Here is a 19,147-nt window from a genome sequence, read left to right on the forward strand (position 1 = left end):
TTTCTTTAGAAGAACATGTATAAGAAGGGTAAACTGTCTTTATACTTTACCAACTGGGTAAAAAATTCCACACACTCATTTAATGTGTTAGTAATAGAAAAACAGTGCTGGTACCTATTAGTCACCAGAGTGACTATCACTTATGGAACTTCTAATTGATTATTCCATTAAATTTATGTCTTTCTTCCATAAGAATAAACACATTACAATGCCTATTTAAAAGTTACCATAGTAATCCTGCAAAATAATTAAATATATATTAGGTATTTTGCTAGGTTTGGGGAATAAAACAATCTATAAGTTAAACTCTCAAGAAATATACCAAGCGAAGATCATTACATGAACAGATAATGGCAATAGCAAGGAATAGCTGAAATCAAGTAAACAAATGGTGTACAGAGTATGCACACTTTGTGAACACATAGGGAAATTATTTCTTTTTCTTTAGCCTAGATATTCAGGGAATAAATGTCCAAAGTAGAAGGTATTATACTTGTCTTCAAAGATGGATAAGATGAAGCTTCCCTGGGTAGACACTCCAATGAGATTCACAGGAGCCATCAATACTGGTGGAAAGTGAAGCACTCTGGGAACTAGAAAAAACTCACTTGGCATCAAGTGTGAAGCAGAGAATGGGAGTGGGGGAGGCAAGAGGGCCATAGGAACAGAAAACCAACCATGGCTTCCCTTCCCTGGTTGCTTGTTCTTAACGGACTTTAGGAATAATTAAACATCTTTAAACAAAATGAGACACAAGTTTAAATTAATTTTCCAATTGCTCATTACAACTGAACTTAGAGATTGGAAATAAAAAGAGTGTTGAGTTTTGAACATATCCCATGGAGCATGTGAAGAGTGAAAAGGCACAAGAACTGAGGAAGCAAACCAGGAAGGACATATATTATTTAAAGAGTGGACAGAGGAGATGAAGATCTCAAAGAAAGAAAGAAGGGAGGGTATGAGGGAGGGAGGAAGGGAGGATTGAAGAGGTAGACAAGTAGGTAGGTGGAGGGGAGGAAGGGAGGAAAGGAAGAGAAGGACAAGAGAGACATTGTCTTAGAATTTAGAGATACTGTCTGAGAAACCAGGGAGAAAAACAATTCCAGGAGGAGAAAACTGCCAAAGTGTTAAATGTGACAGAAATTGACAGCAAGGTAATGACTGAAAAGCATTCATTATAATGTATACAATGGAACCATTAATTATCTTAAGAGTGGTTTCAGTGGAACAGAATGAAAGTAAATCAAATTACTGCATGTTGAAGCATGTTTTTTTAAGATCAAGAATTGAGGTCAGAAAATATTGAGAAAATACTTTTTTATACATATAGGCTATTATTTCAGCATTTTGTCAAAAGAAGAAAAAGGGACATTTTAGTTAGCAAAATATAATGGAATCGTTTTTTGTTTTTTTTTAAAGAAGGTGAGATAGCAGAGAGTTTATGGTGGAAATGGTTCCTAACTTATCAAATATATTTATAGCAACTGTGTTCCCAACTTTCAACTTTATTGGGTTATAAAAGGGTATAACACATTTTAAATTCTAAAAACTTGAATTAAATCTTTCCTTCTAAAAGCGTATAACTTTATATAGCTCAGTTTAGCAATGACTATTGTTATCAGGGTAGGGGTTCTGCAGTATTAGGAAGCTCTTCCTTGCACTTATGTTCCACTGAGGGCATTGCATAGGACACTAATTTCAATCAGAACATTAAAAAAATTTTGAGGTTCCATGAATTTGGGTCAAGATCTAACAATTAATCACATATATGAACTCATTAGGGAAGTATGATAGTAAAGAAACAAACTGATTTCATGCAGTGTTTCCCAAATTCATTCCACTGTGTTTATTATGTAACATAATGACAGTGTTGAGCTGAGCATACTGGGGAGCAATGATATCTTACTCTCATTCACTAAAAGGATTTGGAGGAGTAGGGAAAACATGATAAGATTTTAAAAAAATATAATGATAACATTTATTGAAGAAAATAAAAGCCTAAGTGAGAATGACAGGAAACATTATTCAAACTGAGCTGTAATTAGAAGAATTAATATATGTTAATATGTAAATACATTTATATTCAGACATTGTGGTTTAAAAGTTTTATTTAATTTTTTTTCTACAAATAAGAGGAAAGAAAAATTCTCTCTTTTTTTTTGCCTATAACTTGTATAAATTTTGGAGGCAGGGATAGAGATGATCATTTTCTTCCCATTTAAAAACATGGGTTAGAAAATATGCTGGAATGAAACGCAGTCTACTGTTTTTGTCACTAATATGTATAGAATAGCCACCAGGTATTTGCCATTATAATATATGAAGAAGGTTTATGTATAAGGAAACATAATAAATTGAGGAAGTTGTAATGATGTTAACCATGTTAGTTCACAGATATTTATTCAGTCTCTAGTAAGTCAAATCTTTAAAAAAAATTGGCTAATATTAACAAAAGAAATAATCATCTACTCAAAAGAATTCATAAACAAATGTATATAAGCTAAATTTGACTTCATAATATAACATTATAAATTATCATTAGGTTCCATTGTTTACAGAAGTTATAGGCAAAGAAACAGACTCAGAAAGATCAAATGTGCTTCTCCATTGCAATATTCATAGGATGATTTGGCTTCTTTACATCTTAGTGATTTTACTCACATATTCAACTTGATTTCTGAGGAAGTGAAAGATCTACAATATCACAAATGTGGTATTTTATTTCAAGGTAAGCTTAAAAAGTGATGTACTTTATTCTTGCCAAAATATACGGAATATTACTCTACTACTAAGATATAAAATTGAAAACACTACTCTACTCTCAGAATGATATAAACAGACATAAAAGGAGAAAGGGATGGGAAAGGGAAAAAAAGTTGGAGTTGTGGATTATTTTGAACTGGAAGTCTAAAGTAATACCTACACAATAAATCTAGATGACGTTAATAATAAATCAGGACAGTAGATTATATGTTCCTTGGGGTAAAATTTTTTTGTTGGTCTTTCCTCACGTCTAGAACAGTTTCTGGCATGTAAGAGGTCATCTTTGAGTGAGTAATGTAATGAGTTCTTTTATGTAGTAAAATGGACCTCCAAACATTTTTCTTACTCTATTAAGTGAAGAAATTACGATAAATTTTAGGGCATTTCAGCATGGTTCTGGGAGAAAAAACAACATTACTATATTAGGTATAAATTATACTAGTAAGTACATGAGATAAGTTTGTAGATTAGGCATGTGGTATATCTTTGAAAACCTGACAAGGACACAATTATTGTTTTTTTGGCTTACATAAACAAATACAATTTTTTTTGTATGACTCAAGTGTTTTAGTCTAGAAAGATCTTTCTGTGTAAACTTATCTTCCAAAGGTCAGGCAAGAAAAAATGTATATATATATATATATATCTTATAAGTATTAAAATGAATTTTCTATAAACATTTATAGAAACATATATATATTTATATATTTATAGAATATATATATAAATACATATTTATTATAAATACAAATATATATTTCTTAAATAAATGAGTATAGGACAGTTATATATTTTTTCTCAGTGGAGCTGCATCAGGGATATTATGCATGCTCTGCAGATCCTAGGTAAATATCCAAGTCGTGTCTATTAAGAGAAAAAAGGAAAAATAAAAGTAGCTTCTTTAAAATTTATACAACTATACTCACCTATTGCTGTAAAGAAAATGTTACTGGCCATTCTTCAGACAGTTCATCTTGTTATTGCAATAGTATTTTAGACCCCACTGAAAGTCATAATTTTTAGTATTTAGGATTTTCTCAGATGATTTTCTTCCCATTCTAATTTAAGCAAATAAAAAAATGCTCTCTTTTGTTATTTTTTTAAATTCACTAAAAATCTTCCTTTTCATTTTAACACAATCTAGAAACTAATGCAGAGGGAGTGGTCATGACATTTGAACTGAGACCTTTTAGGGTGGCAAAACCAGTTTCTTAGAGCAGGTTTTATTGCTTGCCTTAGAGAAAGTTAGTATGGTTCTTTTAAATTAAATGAAAAACCTAGAAACTGTTTAGACAGTTATCAACTCTATTACAAAAGTTTCTGTTGCCTGGCTGATATATGAGTTACTCTGACAGAACATTACAAAATTTACAAGCGTCAAGTGTTCCCCATGTAAACATATTACTTAGTTTATATCTTCTTTGCTATAATAAAATATGCAAGTTTCATTGATTATTAGAACTTAGTCTCTATCTTTTTCTTCCTATCTTTTTGTAATGCTTGACATAGTATCTGATTTTTAACAGTGGTCTTAGCTCAAATATTCTTTTATGTTTCAATTTAGTGGATTTATATGATGATATTCCTATACAAAAATATTTCTCAGGCTTGTGATAAAGTATTTCACAGTTGTAACATGCTTAAAAGAGAGCTGGTATTTAATAGTTGAATCATATTCCAGAGGAAAGTGTTTCAGAGGCCTTTGTGGGCAAGCATCGGGAATCTTCCCTTTTCTTTCACAAGCTATGCTGCTCAAATTAGCACTCAATATCAAAAAACATATTAAATAAGGAAATATATTATTTCTTTGTTTGCAGTAGACAACAAAAGAAATAGTAATTCACTACCTCTCTCTTCTCCTTTCATTTCTTTGCTTGGAGAACAGAATATTCTCACGCTCAGGCACTTAGCTTACAACAGATAAAAACAACAGCAAACATGGCAGGATTAGTGTTTTGGGGACCCTGCCTGGCCTCTTTAGATATGCCTGCCCAGGTTCAGACATTCTAGTGTGCTTTTTTTCTGGCCAAATCCTCTATCCTCATCTTATTTACTGACCAATGCCTGACCAAAAACAAGAATTGTATCTCATAGGTCTTAGGGGTTCATATCTTATTGTCTCATTTTTTTTCCCTAAGATCCACTTAAATGATCAGGGTGTGATGGGAAAGTGTGTAATGTGATAGAGTTTTGTAAATTATGTAATGAAAACATGCTGTGCCACGTGTTGCCAATTAATTAAAAATTATCTTTAATGCATTTTCTATTCTAGGTCAAAAGACAACCTAATAGTCACTCCTAAACGTGGTATAATTATCTCTCCTTTTTAGGCAAAATAATCACAAAAAACACTAATGAAAAATGCTATGTACAAAACTTGCCTATGTTTTATTTTCACACATTCCAAAGCAAGATGATCACAACATAATTTTGAAAAATCTCTTATATAGGGAGAAAAATGGAACATTTCTGTTAATGATATGTTTCAGTAAAAGGCTACAGAGCCAAAAGAGTTATTTTTTGTCACCCCTTCTCAAATAATTCAGCAGCATCTTGAATGAGTCAGTAGTGGGAACCCCGTTTGTGTGTGAATTTTTTGATAAGCAATATTCCATTTTATATGGTATTTTCATTTATTCGCCAATGACAGTTATTGGTTATGACAGTGAGAAAATGCACAAGAGCTAAAAAATATTAAGGTAGTAGTTGCAAACCTGTCTCCTCAATATCAAAATTGGGGGGGGCAATGAATACAAATTTATAAATTATTGGACATAATTTCAATGTATAGGAATGTTGGCTTGTATAGAATGCTGAAAGCACAGATTGGCTACTTTTTACCTGTCTTGGAAAGAAGTTTGTGTCTTTGTCCATTTTCTGTTACTATAAAAGATATATGAAGCTGAGTAGTTTATTAAAAAAAAAGAGGTCTATTATACTCTCAGTTCTGAATACCTAAATTATGGTACTGGCATCTACTTGATGTCCGATGAAGGCTTTCTTTCTTCGTCATGAAATGGCACAGAACATCACATGAAAAGACTTAGAAAGAATTTGGTTTTATAGGAAAGCCATACTTCTGATAATCCATTAATTCAATAATTCATTAATTTTTGAATGATTAAGCCACTCATGAATGCAGAGCTGTAACGACTAGTTATATTAATAGTCCCATTTGATATTTCCTCTTAATACTTCACAATAGGAATGACATTTTAACATGCATTTTAGTGGAGACACTAATACTATAGCAGTCAGGAAAAGTTTCTACAGGGAAATATAGGTTGAACTGAGTCTTAATAAACCAACAGGTATGGTGGGAAGTGGCAAAAAGAGGAAAAGAATAGGAGATGAGAATAGGAACAAGGGAATGAAAATGCTACATTTGAGGATACATTGGAGACAGAAACTGAGGGGGGAATGGACAAATGGAGACACACTTAATACACACTTAGGAAATAAAATCAGTAGGAATTTTTGGAGAATTGAACAGTGATAGAGAGCATGGAGAGGAATCCTGGATGATCTCTAGCCTCCTTGATAAAATAGCAGATAGAACTTAGACAATGTGTTTGGCAGAAGAAAAAGTAAGTAGATCATAAGTTCAACTTTGAATTTTAAGGTTTGAATTCGCTGATACATATACACCTTTCTTTACAATGTGGATCAGTAATAGAATAAACACAATTATTCTTTTATATTCTATTCTTACCCATGTTTTCAAATAAAATATGTAATATCAGGAATTACTATCCTTGTTTTAATTGATAGATAAGCTGGTAAACTAAATATTCTTTAAGGTTTAATTACTTAGCATGTACCAAATGCTGTGTCAATGATTGTTGAAGGAATGATGGAATAATTGAATAGTTATGGGCACAATTGTTCATAGTATAACATGTTTGTATTTAAAAAGTCTTCAAACATGTTCTCTATCAGTTTCCTATTGACTTCCTCCAATCTCTCATGTTTGATCATGGTGACAACAAAATCTTTGTTGCTAAATAGTTTTGTCAACATCACCTCAAGCCCTGTTGAGGCACAGGACCAAAATATCCCCTGACTACTCATTTGAGCAAAACATAAGATCATTCTGAGAAGACTCATGAGAACAGAATGGTTAAGAGTAGAATGCTTGATAGTGACTAAGTATATTCCATAGAAATTTATTGCAGTACAACTGAAGAAACAACAAAATAAACTTTCCTAGGAAACTTAGCACAGTGCACAGCCAATGACGATAAAAAGACGCATCAGTCACAGGCCTTGGCAGCAGACCTTAGTCAAAGAAACCTCTCAAACACCATCTTATCATACTGTTAAGTATAGCTGCTTTTTAAAATAAAGGAAACTATGAATAACATTTTACTTCTATCAAACCGCATTTTAATCTATTCTACAAGAAAATTCCTCCAGGAATTTAGTTCTAATTTTCAGAGGCAATTCATACTTACCAAATAGGTCTCAGAAGAATAAAGGGCAGTTTTCAAAGCGTTACCATCTCTTCTTCCAATTTCCAGAAGTATATAAATAATATTAACCCTCACATACTTTCCCATTAAATATCTAAAAATTCATTTGTGAAATATGATGAATAATAATATTTCAATAGAGTGAAACTGCCACTGTATGAAAATTCTTCTGTAGTAAAAAGAAGATTATTTTTGTTTATTCAAATTCACATGCTAATCAAAGTATTTCCTTTAAGAGTTTTGTAATATTTTTATATTTAACATTTATAATTACTCCATTTTAATTTTGATAACTAAACATAGAGCCACATAAAACATGTAGCTGAAAAACAGCTTCTAACAAAATGTAATAAAATGTCTAATTTGATTGAAGGATCCTATAAAAATTCTTATGATATTTTCTAAAATCTCCCAAATGAATTGATCATTCCATATATGTGGTACAAATTTAGATATTAATTTTCAAGTCAATTTAAGTGGCAAAGTGGTTGTTAGAGGTTCTTTCTGGCTAATGTGTATGTCTACATCAGAGCCAACTTCTGTTCTTTACTGAATGGCCCTGGGCAAAGATATATCTGGAACAGACCCAGTGGTCTTGAAAACAGTCTTGTTAATATGCCCCTATACTTAAATATACTCCTGTAGCAAAAAGATTCTGTCAGGAACTGAGTAAACAGATCTCCTAAACTGTAACAAACCAAGGGAAGAATCAATGGTGCAATGTTTCAGGTGGATTTTTATTTGACTGTGTCTCCTTATGAAGTGATTTACTTTTTAGATTCAAACTAATGCATTTTAAAATTTCTACTTAACATTCATACACATTTGTTTACTTTAATTGATAGACATTTATTGTGGGTATTTATGGGATACAATGGGGTGTTTTGTTCTCTTCATTGCACAAAAACACTCTGTCATACTAATTAACATATCCATCACTTCACCAACTTATCCTTTTTATATGGTGACAATAATAAAAGTCTAAATCTTTTTGCAGTTTTGAAATATGCATTATTGTTAATTCTGGTAATCATACAATGCACTAGATCAACAAAACTTATTCTTCCAGTCTAATGAAACTTTGCGTCCTTCAATCAAAACTCCCCCTTTCCAATCCCTTTTCTTTCCCAGATTTCTATTATTCATTCTTATGACATTTACTTTTTCAGATTCTGTATATAAATGAGATCATACAGTGTAGTCATGTGTCACTTAACTCTCAGGATACATTTTGATAAATGTGCTGTTAGTCAATTTCATTGTGTGTGAACCTCATGGGGTATATTTATATACACTAGATGGTATCACCTGCTATATACCTAGGTTATATGGCACCGACTTTTGTTCCTAGGTCACAAGCCTGTTCAGCATGTTACAGCACTAGCCAACAATCATGCAATGGTAAATAGTTTTATATCTAAACAAATATAAACATGGGTAAGCCACAGGAAAAATACAGCATAAAAGGAAAAACTGCACATCTACATAGAACACTTACCATGAATGAAACTTACAGGACAGGAATTTGCTCTGTGTGAGTCAGTGAATGCATGGTGGGTGCAATGTGAAGGTGTAGGGCATTACCCATCACTACTGTAGGCTATACCTACTGTACATTTGGACTACACTATGCTATTTTTAAATATTTTTTGTTTCTTCAATAATAAATAAACTTGAGCTTACAGAAGTAACAATATTACTTTATAACATTCTAAACTTTTAATATTTTGATTCTTACAGTAACATTTGGCTTAAAACAAGCATTTTAAAGGCATTCAAATATTTTGTATCTTTATTCTACAGGCATTTTTACTTTTTAAAAAAGCATAAAAATATTTTTTATTTTTATTTTTTTGCTTGAAAACTAAGACACAATCACACTCATCAGCTTAGGCCAACACAGGATCAAGCTCATCAGCGTTAATGACTTTCACCTCCACATATTGTCCCACTGGCAGGTCCTCAAAGACAGTGACATGCATGCAGTTGTCTTCTCCTATAATAGCAATGCTTTCTGTGGAATACCTCCAGAGGGATCTGTGTGGAGCTTTCCCATGGTAAACTTTTTTTGAACACCTTGAAGAAGGACACACTCTAACAATAAAAAGTATGGTATTATAAACACATACATCAGTAGCATAGTGGTTTATTATTGTTACCAAGTATTATGCACTGTACAAATTATATGTATTACACTTTTATAGGACTGGCAGCATAGTAGATTTGTGTATCCTAGTACCAGCACAAACATGTGAAGAATACATGTGCTGTAACATCACAAAGCAATAGGAATTTTTCAGATTCTATATTCATCTTATAAGACCATCTTCATATATACAATACATTATTGATAAAAATGTCTGTGTGCAAAATACTATTGTATGTTTCTTTTTTAGTGTAATGTCCTTCAGTTTCATCCATGTTCTCATGAATCACAGAATTTCCTTCTTTTTTAAAGATTTTATAGTGTTTCACTCTTTGTGTGCATATGTACATACACCATATTTTTTCCATTCTTTCATTCATTTATCTGCTGATAACACTAAGTTGCTTCCATAGCCTTGCTATTGTGATCAATGCTGAGATATGATCAGGAGAGTACAGATATCTTTTCAACATGTCAATTTTAATTCCTTTGGATGTACATCCAGAAGTGGGACCATTGGATCACATGATAATTTTTCTTTTTTAGTTTTTTTAAGCAATCTCCACATTATTTTCAAAAATGGCTATTCTAGGGCTGGAATGCGGCTCAAGCAGTAGCGTGCTCACCTGGCATGCTTGGGGCGCTGGGTTCGATCCTCAACAGCACATAAAAGTAAAATAAAGATATTGTGTCCACCTAAAACTAAAAAATAAATATTTTTAAATGGCTATTCTAGTTTACATTCCCACAAATAAAGTACAAGAGTTCTGTTTTCTTCATATCCTCACCAACTTGTCATTAATTGTTCTTTTTGACAATAGTCATTCTAACAGGTATGAGGTGGTATCTAATTGTGGTGATGATTTGCATTTCTAAGAGGATTAGATATGTTACATCTGTTGGCCACTTATATCTCTATTTTTGAGAGCTGTCTGTTGAGATCCTTTGCCCACTTTTAAATCAGGCAATTTATTTTCTTTCCATTGAGTTGTTTGAGTTCCTTGTGTTTTGTGAGTATTAGTCCCTTTTCAGATGTGTGGCTTGCATATATTTTCTCCCAGTTCATAGGCTGTCTCTTTACTCGGTCGTTTCCTTGCTGGGAAGAAACTTTTTAGTTTGATGCAATTCCACTTGTCTATTTTTGCTTTTGTTACCTCTGTTTTTGTGATACTGTCTAATAAGACATTGCCCAGACCAAGGTCATAGTTTCACCCAATGATTTTTACAGTTTCAGTTCTTATATTTCAGTCCTTAATCCATTCCATTTTCAGTTAATTTTTGTATATCATATTAAGTAATGGCCCAATATTATTCTTCTGCTTGTGAATATCCAGTTTTTCCAAAACCATTTATTGAAGAGACTGTCCTTTCCCCATTGTGTGTTCCTGGCACCTTGATTAAAAATAATGCTACAGTGTTTTGATTATAGTAGCTTTTGAAATAAAATAATATATTTTGAAATCAGATGACACATTTGATGTTGTATTTTGCTTAAGATTGCTTGGGTATTCAGGGTCTTTCCTGGTTCCATACAAATTTTAGGGTACTTTTTTTATATTTCTTTAAAAATGACACTGGAATTTTGGTAGAGATTTACTGAAGATCAAAATTAACTTCATAAAAATGCATGTATACATAATTTTAGACCTGGATGAGATTTTAGACACCAACTCACCTAATTTGCTTCATTTCTTTTCTTTCTGGAAAAAGACTTGAAAGTTTAAACAGCTATATATGTCAAGGTTACATAGCAAATACATGTCTGAATGAAAAATAGAACCCAAGCTTTCATAATTCTTATCTCTTGCTAGTCCAAAAGTACTTCAGAATAAATCATTTCTGATTGTAGTACATCAAATTTCATTATTTTGATCAGTATTATTTTCAGAATTTTCTTAACTTTGTAAATTTAGATAAGCTATTCTTTTGTACTCATAGTTTCAACCTATGACTTTATCATTTGTGTATAATATTTTAGAATATTTTTAATTCTGATTTATTTTTTTAATTTTTTTTTCATACATTGAATGTATTTTTAAAAGCCTATAGTAGAAATAGAAATGGGAAATATTATATAGATATTTTATTTCCTTTTAATACAATTCAAATAATTTGGAAAAATATGGAATATATGAAAAGCATAATAAACATATAAAACTAAAATACCTGTAATTAAAATAAACATGAGTGTGTGTGCATATGCATATTTTTTACATTGTTTCTATTTCAAATACATTTCTTGATGTAGTCAACAACTACCTCTGTAAGAATATATGTTACTCTTTGATTTCCTTTATAAATTAAATAATTCTTGTTATATGAATTTGATTTCACATCACACCCTTTTTAGATCTCATTTTAAAATGTCTGAATAGAATATTATTGTCATTGAGATTAAAAAGGTGACACACTATAATCAACACATTCATGCTCCGTTTTTAGCTTTTCTCATTTATGTTCCAATAGATTGATAGCTTTCTCTCTGATTCTAATTAAACTTTATTTTCAGAGATGTGTCATCAACAATTAGTGGTGATTCAGAACTGTGAAAAATAGCCATACCTGTATGCTAAGTGAATGCTGTCAACAAATGTCACTGTGGTTATCAAACAGTAGTTTTCAAACTTCAACATGCAACATATTATGTTATACCTGGAAAGTTCAATTTATATTGCTAATGATTTCCATGGTGATGTTGCTGGAGAATCACTGCCTTACAAATTTCTCCTCCCACAAAAAAATCTACACTTGTCCTTTTGATTGTTGCCTAAACATGGACCATAGATAGACAAACACAAACATGCTCTGTGTTCATTCATGTATTCATGCCTATGTTCACCTGTTTAGTCAGATTTTAACATGGTCCATTTTGCTCTTAACTAAATATAATAAACTGGGAATATAAACAAGCGAAATGATATTTATATTCTGTTGGTGAGATTTCATCTTTAGGATATATTTATTCTTCCTTACCTATGAGTCTTACACACTGATAATGAACAAGTTACTAAAAAGTATGTCTTACACCCACTGTATCTTGGCATGTGTTGATTTAATTCTCTAGGAAAATAGTTGCTTGCCTATGTGATAATCCAAATCACCTGAAAAAGCTGCTAAATAGCAAATTTCTGGGCCTTGCCTCTGGAGTTTATGGTTCAGTAGGGTGAGGTCCATGAATCTGCCTTTCTAACAAATTCTCACTTGTTGTTGATGCTGCTCTGGGAACTATACTTTGATCCTAACAGACAAGGACCTCTCAGTGGACAAACTCACAGCACAAACCACCTTAATGATTTATGAAGGTTAGCATTTTTTGTTTTAGAAAATTAGAATGCTACTCTCAATCACTTCCAAGGCCCTTCAAGGCTTAAAACTCTCCACTGTGTGTTCTAAAATTTGTAAGATTCTACTGCTCTTATACTGAATTCTATCTTATACTCATCTTTTAATACTAATTTAATGATAAATTTATATAAGATAACCCAAATAAATTTTTTCAGTAAAAAATCTTCATCTGTGTTATGTACCTAAAATAATGTCACATTAATGAATTTTATAAATCTCAAATCTTATAATAATTGCTTCAATTTCTTGACAAAATTAAAGTATAATACATTTGGGGAGGAACTAATTCATTCCTTAAATTCAGTAATAAGGAAGTTTCAGTGATCTATTTAACCACATTATGAATTTGGTAAATAATTTTGTGGACATTTTGTTTCCTATTTATAATTGGAAATTTTATATTTCTTAAATTCAAAATTCAAATTATAAACAACTCAGTGAGGAGTATGTTCTAGAACACTCATAAGAGAATTCTACATATCTATAGATGATCAAAAAGTTTCAGGTAAATATAAACCATTAAGTAATTTCATTAATAAACTAATATATTAATTTCTTTTAAAAATAAGTTAAGCTATTTATGAACATGTGAATCAGAAAATCATTAAATCAAACTATTTCACTACTGATCATGGTGAAACAACTAATCACGTTAAACAAATTTGTTCGAAAGACGATTGTATAGTAGCCTTTATTATCATTACTAACTTTAATGATTCCTGGACTAAAGTGTGAACAGGCTGAACCTACATATATAATATATTATTTGTTCTTATTAGTTACACATGATAGTAAAATATATTTGACTTACATATATGGAGTATAACATCTCATTCTACTGGTTGTACATGATGTAGTATTACTCTGGTTGTGTAATGCACATAGGATAGTAATGTCCGATTTATTCTACTGTCTTTTATATTCCCATGCCCCTTCTCTTCTCCCCTTTGTCTAATCCAATAAACTTTTTATTCTTCCCTATCCCTGCCCTCTTATTGTAAGTTAGTAGATCCATATAAGAGAGAACATTCTGTCTTTGGATTTGGGGGATTGGCGTATTTCGCTTAGCATGATAGAATCCCGTCCCATACATTAACAGATAAATACCATAATTTCATTTGTCTTTATAGCTGAGTAATGTTCCATTGTGTATATATACCACATTTTCTTTATCCATTCATGTGTTGAAGGGCACAGTAGTTTAGCTATTGTGAATCAAGCTGCTATAAACATTGATGTGGCTGTGTCACTGTAGTTTGCTGATATTAATTACTTTGGTATATGCCAAAGAGTAGGATAACTGGGTCAAATGATGGCTCCATTCCAAGTTTTCTGAGGAATCTCCATACTCCTTTCCTTAGTGGTTGCACCAGTTTGCAGTCCCACCAGCATTGTGTGAGTGTACCTTTCCCCCCCATATCCTCACCAACATTTACTGTTTCTTATATTCTTGATAATTGTCATTCTGACTGGAGTGAGATTAAGTCTCAGTGTAGTTTAAATTTGCATTCTGTAATTGCTAGTTATGTTAAACATTTATTTTCATATATTTGTTGATGAATCTTATTTCTTTTTCTGGGAAGTACCTGTTCACTTCCTTTGCCCATTTATTAATTGGGTTATTTGGGGTTTTGGTGAAAAAAAATTTAAAGCATTCTCTCTAAAGACAGTGATGCCCTCTTTCACTAATTTTATTCAACCTTGTCCTTGAAACTCCAGCCAGAGCAATTAGACAGAGGAAATAAATTAAAGGGATACAAATAGGAAAAGAAGAGTTCAAAAATCCTTGCCAATGACATGATTCTATACTTACAATACCCAAAATATTCTACCAGAAAACTTCTAGAACTCATAAATGAATTCAGAAGAGGAGAAAATATAAAAATAAGAATCATAAATCAATGGATTTCCTATACATATATGATGAATCTACTGAAAGAGAAATTAGGAAAACTATCCCAGTCACAATAGCCTCAAAAACCCCACAAAATATTTGGAAATCAATCTAACAAAAGAAATGAAAGACTTCTACAGTGAAAACTACAGAATACTAAAGAAAGAAACTGAAGAAAACTTTAGAAAGACCTCCTATGCTCTTGGATAGGCAGAATTAAAAATGTCAAATGGCCATATCACTTAAAAGTATTATAAAAATGTAATGCAATCCCTATTAAAATTCCAATGAATCATTTATAGAAATAGAAAAAAAGCAATCATGAAATTCATTTAAAAAAATAAGAGACCTAGAATTACCAAAGCAATCCTTAGCAAGAAAAGTGAAATGACAGGCATCACAATGCCAGCCTTAAACTATACTACAAAGCTATAGGAACAAAAATGGCAAGGCATTGGCACCAAAATAAACATGTAGATCAATGGTACAGACTAGGGACTCTCTGACAAACCCATATAAACATAGTTATCTCACACTAAACAAAGCAGCCAAAAACATACATTATAGAAAAGATAGCCTCTTCAACAAATGGTGTTGGGAAAACTGGAAATCTATATGTAGCAAAATGAAATTAAACCCCCATCTCTCCCCTGCAAAAAACAGCAACAACAACAACAACAAAAAACAAACAACAACAACTCACTCAAAGTAGATCAAGGATTTAGGTAATAGACCAGAGACCCTGAACCTAATAGAATAAAGATTAGTTCCAAATTTCCACCATGTCAGCTTAGGAACTGACTCCCCTAACAAGACTCCTAAAGTGCAAAAAGTAAAATCAAGAATCAACAAATGGGATGAAATCCCATTAAAATGCTTTTTCATAGCCAAAGGAACAATCAAGAGTAATATGAAAAGAGAACCTACAGAATGGAAGAAAATATTTTCCACCTGCACCTCAGGTGGAGCATTAATCTCCAGGATATATAAATAACTCAAAAACCAAATAACACAATTAATAAATGGGCAAAGGAATTCAACATGCATTTTGCATTCTAATGCAAGTTTCTTTTTCTAGTATAAGGAATTGAACACAGCTCATATGGTAGGAAAGTACTCTATCACTGAGCTTTATACTGACCCTTTTTTAAAAATTTATTTTGTATTATTTTATTTATTTGTTTGTTTGTTTATATTTTCATACTGGGGACTGAATCGAGAGGCACTCAACCACTGAGACATATCCCCAGCCTTTTTTATGTTTTATTTGGAGACAGGGTCTCACTTTTGCAGAGTTTGGCTTTGAACTCACAATCCTCCTGCCTCAGCCTCCCAAGTGTGCATCAACCATGCCCAGCTTTAATTTTATTTTGAGGCAGAATCTGGCTAAGTTGCCCAGGCTTGTATTGAACTTGTGATCCTTCTGTTTCAGCCTCTGGAATAGCTGGGATTATATGTGTATGCCACCATGCCTGGCTCTAATACAATTTATAAATTTGTGTTTTCCTAAATTTATTTTTTTTCTTTGCTCAATTTCTCTATTTATTTATTTTATCTTGTTCTAATTATTTTAGTTATTTATATAATGAACAAAAAATACTCAAGTCCCTATTATTAAATCATGTAATGGACATTGTACTGATTACTTCAATTCAATGATGGATACATACGACCTCTGTCCTCAAATATCTCACAGCCTAGAAGAGAAGACATTCACTTAAGTTAGTATTTATAGTAGAATGGCACGAACATAATGGTAAGGAAGTTTATAAAATAATATTATTTTATAAATGGGAAAAACAAATCAAATACATCAAATAATTTTTTTCTGAGGAAAAATAATTAAACTAAGTGCTAGGTAGAATTTAAACAAATAAAAAATAAGGAGAATAAAGCTCTAATGGAAAAAAATCCAAAGAATGTTTAAATAAATTGAGAGCTAGTTCATGTTTGTGGATGTGAAGTTCAGTTTGTTAAGATGTCAGTTCTCCCCATTCTCCATCAATTCGATGATCTTTACCTAAATCCCAGAAATGACTGGGTATGGTAGAGCATGCCTGTAATCCCAGCAACTTGAGAGGCTGAGGCAGGAAGATTGCAAGTTCACTGCCAAAAAATATATATATATATATATATATATATATATATATATATATATATATATATATATATATATATATATAAAATGTTTTAGTGGCTTGTATATGTAGCTCAGAAGAAGAACATCCCTGAGTTCAGTCTCTAGTACCTGCCCCTGCCAAAACAACAACAACAATAACAACAACAAAAAACAATCCTGAAATAATTTTGTGGCCATTAACAAACCAATTCTAAAATTTATGTGTGATACAAAATGACCCCAAATATTAAATATAATACGAAAGAAAAAGAACAATACCCAACTTTACTTCTTATTATAAAGGCTTACTTCTTATTATACAATACCCAACTTTACTTCTTATTATAAAGCTTTCATATTCTTGCTATTGTTTTCCTGGACTCAGTTAGACCCCTTGTGTTCATATGCAGTTTGTGCTCATCTGACTTATGACATCCTTCCACAAGTCTCCAGAACTGTGTTTCTCCCCTCCGCAGCTCTCCATTTTATGCTGTTCTTCCACTTTTATTCTAGCAATATAGGTTTCTTTGCACTCCCAGGTCCGCCTCTTCTGCTCAGGAATCTTCTGGGTACTCAAAGCAGTAAACTGAAGCAATCTTAAAGTATGTCCCCTTTGTTTCTGGTCACTCAAGCTTTTCTCTTCTTTGTTATCTGAGGTGCAGCCTCTTTTGAAACATTGTTTCACAAACTTCTTTCTGGATTCTTTAGATTCCAGTGCCAGAACTAATTAGGTCCCTGCTTTTGTGTTTTAGCTAGAAGTGGAAGTCCCCAGGACACTTTTGGAATAAAGAAAGGCAGTATTAATATTCATCCCCAAACAATAGAATGTGTTATGCTCATCCTTCTCTGAAGTCAGGTGAACAGGGATTTAAAAAGAAGGAGAGAGTGATCAATATGATTCATTATATTAGTAGTGGAGAAATTTGAGACCAGAGAGTCCTGATAAATAGAATGGTTAGATTAAATGTAGATTACAGTGAAGTAATGATTAAATAAGAGCCAAGACATGAAAATATCAAAGGAAGATGAGTTGAGTAGTGATGGAAATGTATTAGATAACATTTGTAAAGGAACAAAGAATCAATGGAAGATGTTTTTGTTCTCTGTGCAAACTTTCATTGTTATAAAAAGGAAAGAAAATTAAAACTGACTGTGAATAGAAAATGAGTGACAATGACCTATAGACCAGTCACCAGTCTGTAAATAAAGCCATTGCTATTCATTTACAGTATTGTCTATGGCTGCTTCTGCCCTATACAGTACAGATGAATTAATGTGACAGAGGTCATATAGTCCCCAACCTGAGAACATGCATGTTCTGACCTTTTACAGAAAAGGCTTTCCAATCCCTGCATCATCTACTTAACATGCAATGAGCATCTATTTCCAGTAGTCCAGAACTCCCAATTCAGCAGGAATCCTTTAAAATGTTATTATACTAACACAGATGACACATTGATAATTTTATGGAAAATGAAAACAGTAGTCTTGTATATTTCATCTAGCATAATTCAAGTTTAAAAGTAATTTCTCAAAATTAAATTATGTGTGTTCTTTCTTAATATAACAAAATAAAGTTAACATTGCACATATGATTTTGTGGGCAAATTATTTTTAAAAGTGCAATAGATTTTATTATTTAAAATAAATTTTGTCTTAATAACTTGGCCATGTATGTTGAATTATAGGTATCTATGATTTCAATAAGGAAGGGTAGCTGGTATTTATGTCATTTAATTTTCAATGTGGAATATATAGTTTTCTATCATTTTCATAATGTGATTTTGATAAACATTGTCTGACTCAAATTTTAATATTTTTTCAACTTTTTCTAGGCAAAGATGTCAAGCCTAAACCTCCACGTATGTTATATGCATGTCAAATAAATAAAACAAATCTTAAATACATGTTTTTGTTCATCCTCTGATTCCACATTGAATATTTTGCTTAAAGTAAAGCCTTAACTGTTTTGTTTAGAAAATGTTCTTATTGCCTTAAGTGTAATTCTGATAATATGCTGTGCTGAAATTTTCTTTTATTTTCTATGTACTGGAGGTATAATCCAATAATGTTACTAACCTTGTTTTACAAATCTTAGCTCACATTTCCATTTCTCCTCAAAATACTTCTTATTTTGGTTGATAGTGAGAGAACTTTACTTGTCTTTTATATTAATTTGCCATAATCCTAAGAAAAATAAAATATGACAGATTAAACACAATGAATAATATGTAAAAAAGAAACATGCATGAGTATAAGAAAATAACAATTTTATATAATCATTATAACTAATGTTTGTCTATATTTTTAGAGCCACAGGAAAGAAAAGAAGAGAAAACAGGTGTGTATATAATTATGTATAAATCCATGCATACAACTCTTTGCAATGTTATGCCCGCATACAACTC

The 19,147-nt window shown here is 31.7% G+C and overlaps 1 protein-coding gene across 17 annotated transcripts in view; it reads left to right on the top strand.

Annotated features, from left to right (window-relative positions):
• The window catches only part of Trdn (triadin), a 356,336-nt gene that overhangs the window by 287,808 nt on the left and 49,381 nt on the right, over nt 1-19,147 (top strand). For 13 of the 17 annotated variants that reach the window (XM_078019258.1, XM_078019265.1, XM_078019269.1 and 10 more), the window contains 2 exons: nt 18,575-18,601; nt 19,051-19,080. In XM_078019258.1, coding sequence (XP_077875384.1) covers nt 18,575-18,601; nt 19,051-19,080 — 57 coding nt within the window. The remainder of the gene's footprint in view (nt 1-18,574; nt 18,602-19,050; nt 19,081-19,147) is intronic. The other 4 variants (XM_078019259.1, XM_078019267.1, XM_078019268.1 and 1 more) reach the window with 1 other exon arrangement.

Source organism: Ictidomys tridecemlineatus, chromosome 8, assembly GCF_052094955.1.
Source record: "Ictidomys tridecemlineatus isolate mIctTri1 chromosome 8, mIctTri1.hap1, whole genome shotgun sequence".
NCBI lineage: Eukaryota > Metazoa > Chordata > Mammalia > Rodentia > Sciuridae > Ictidomys > Ictidomys tridecemlineatus.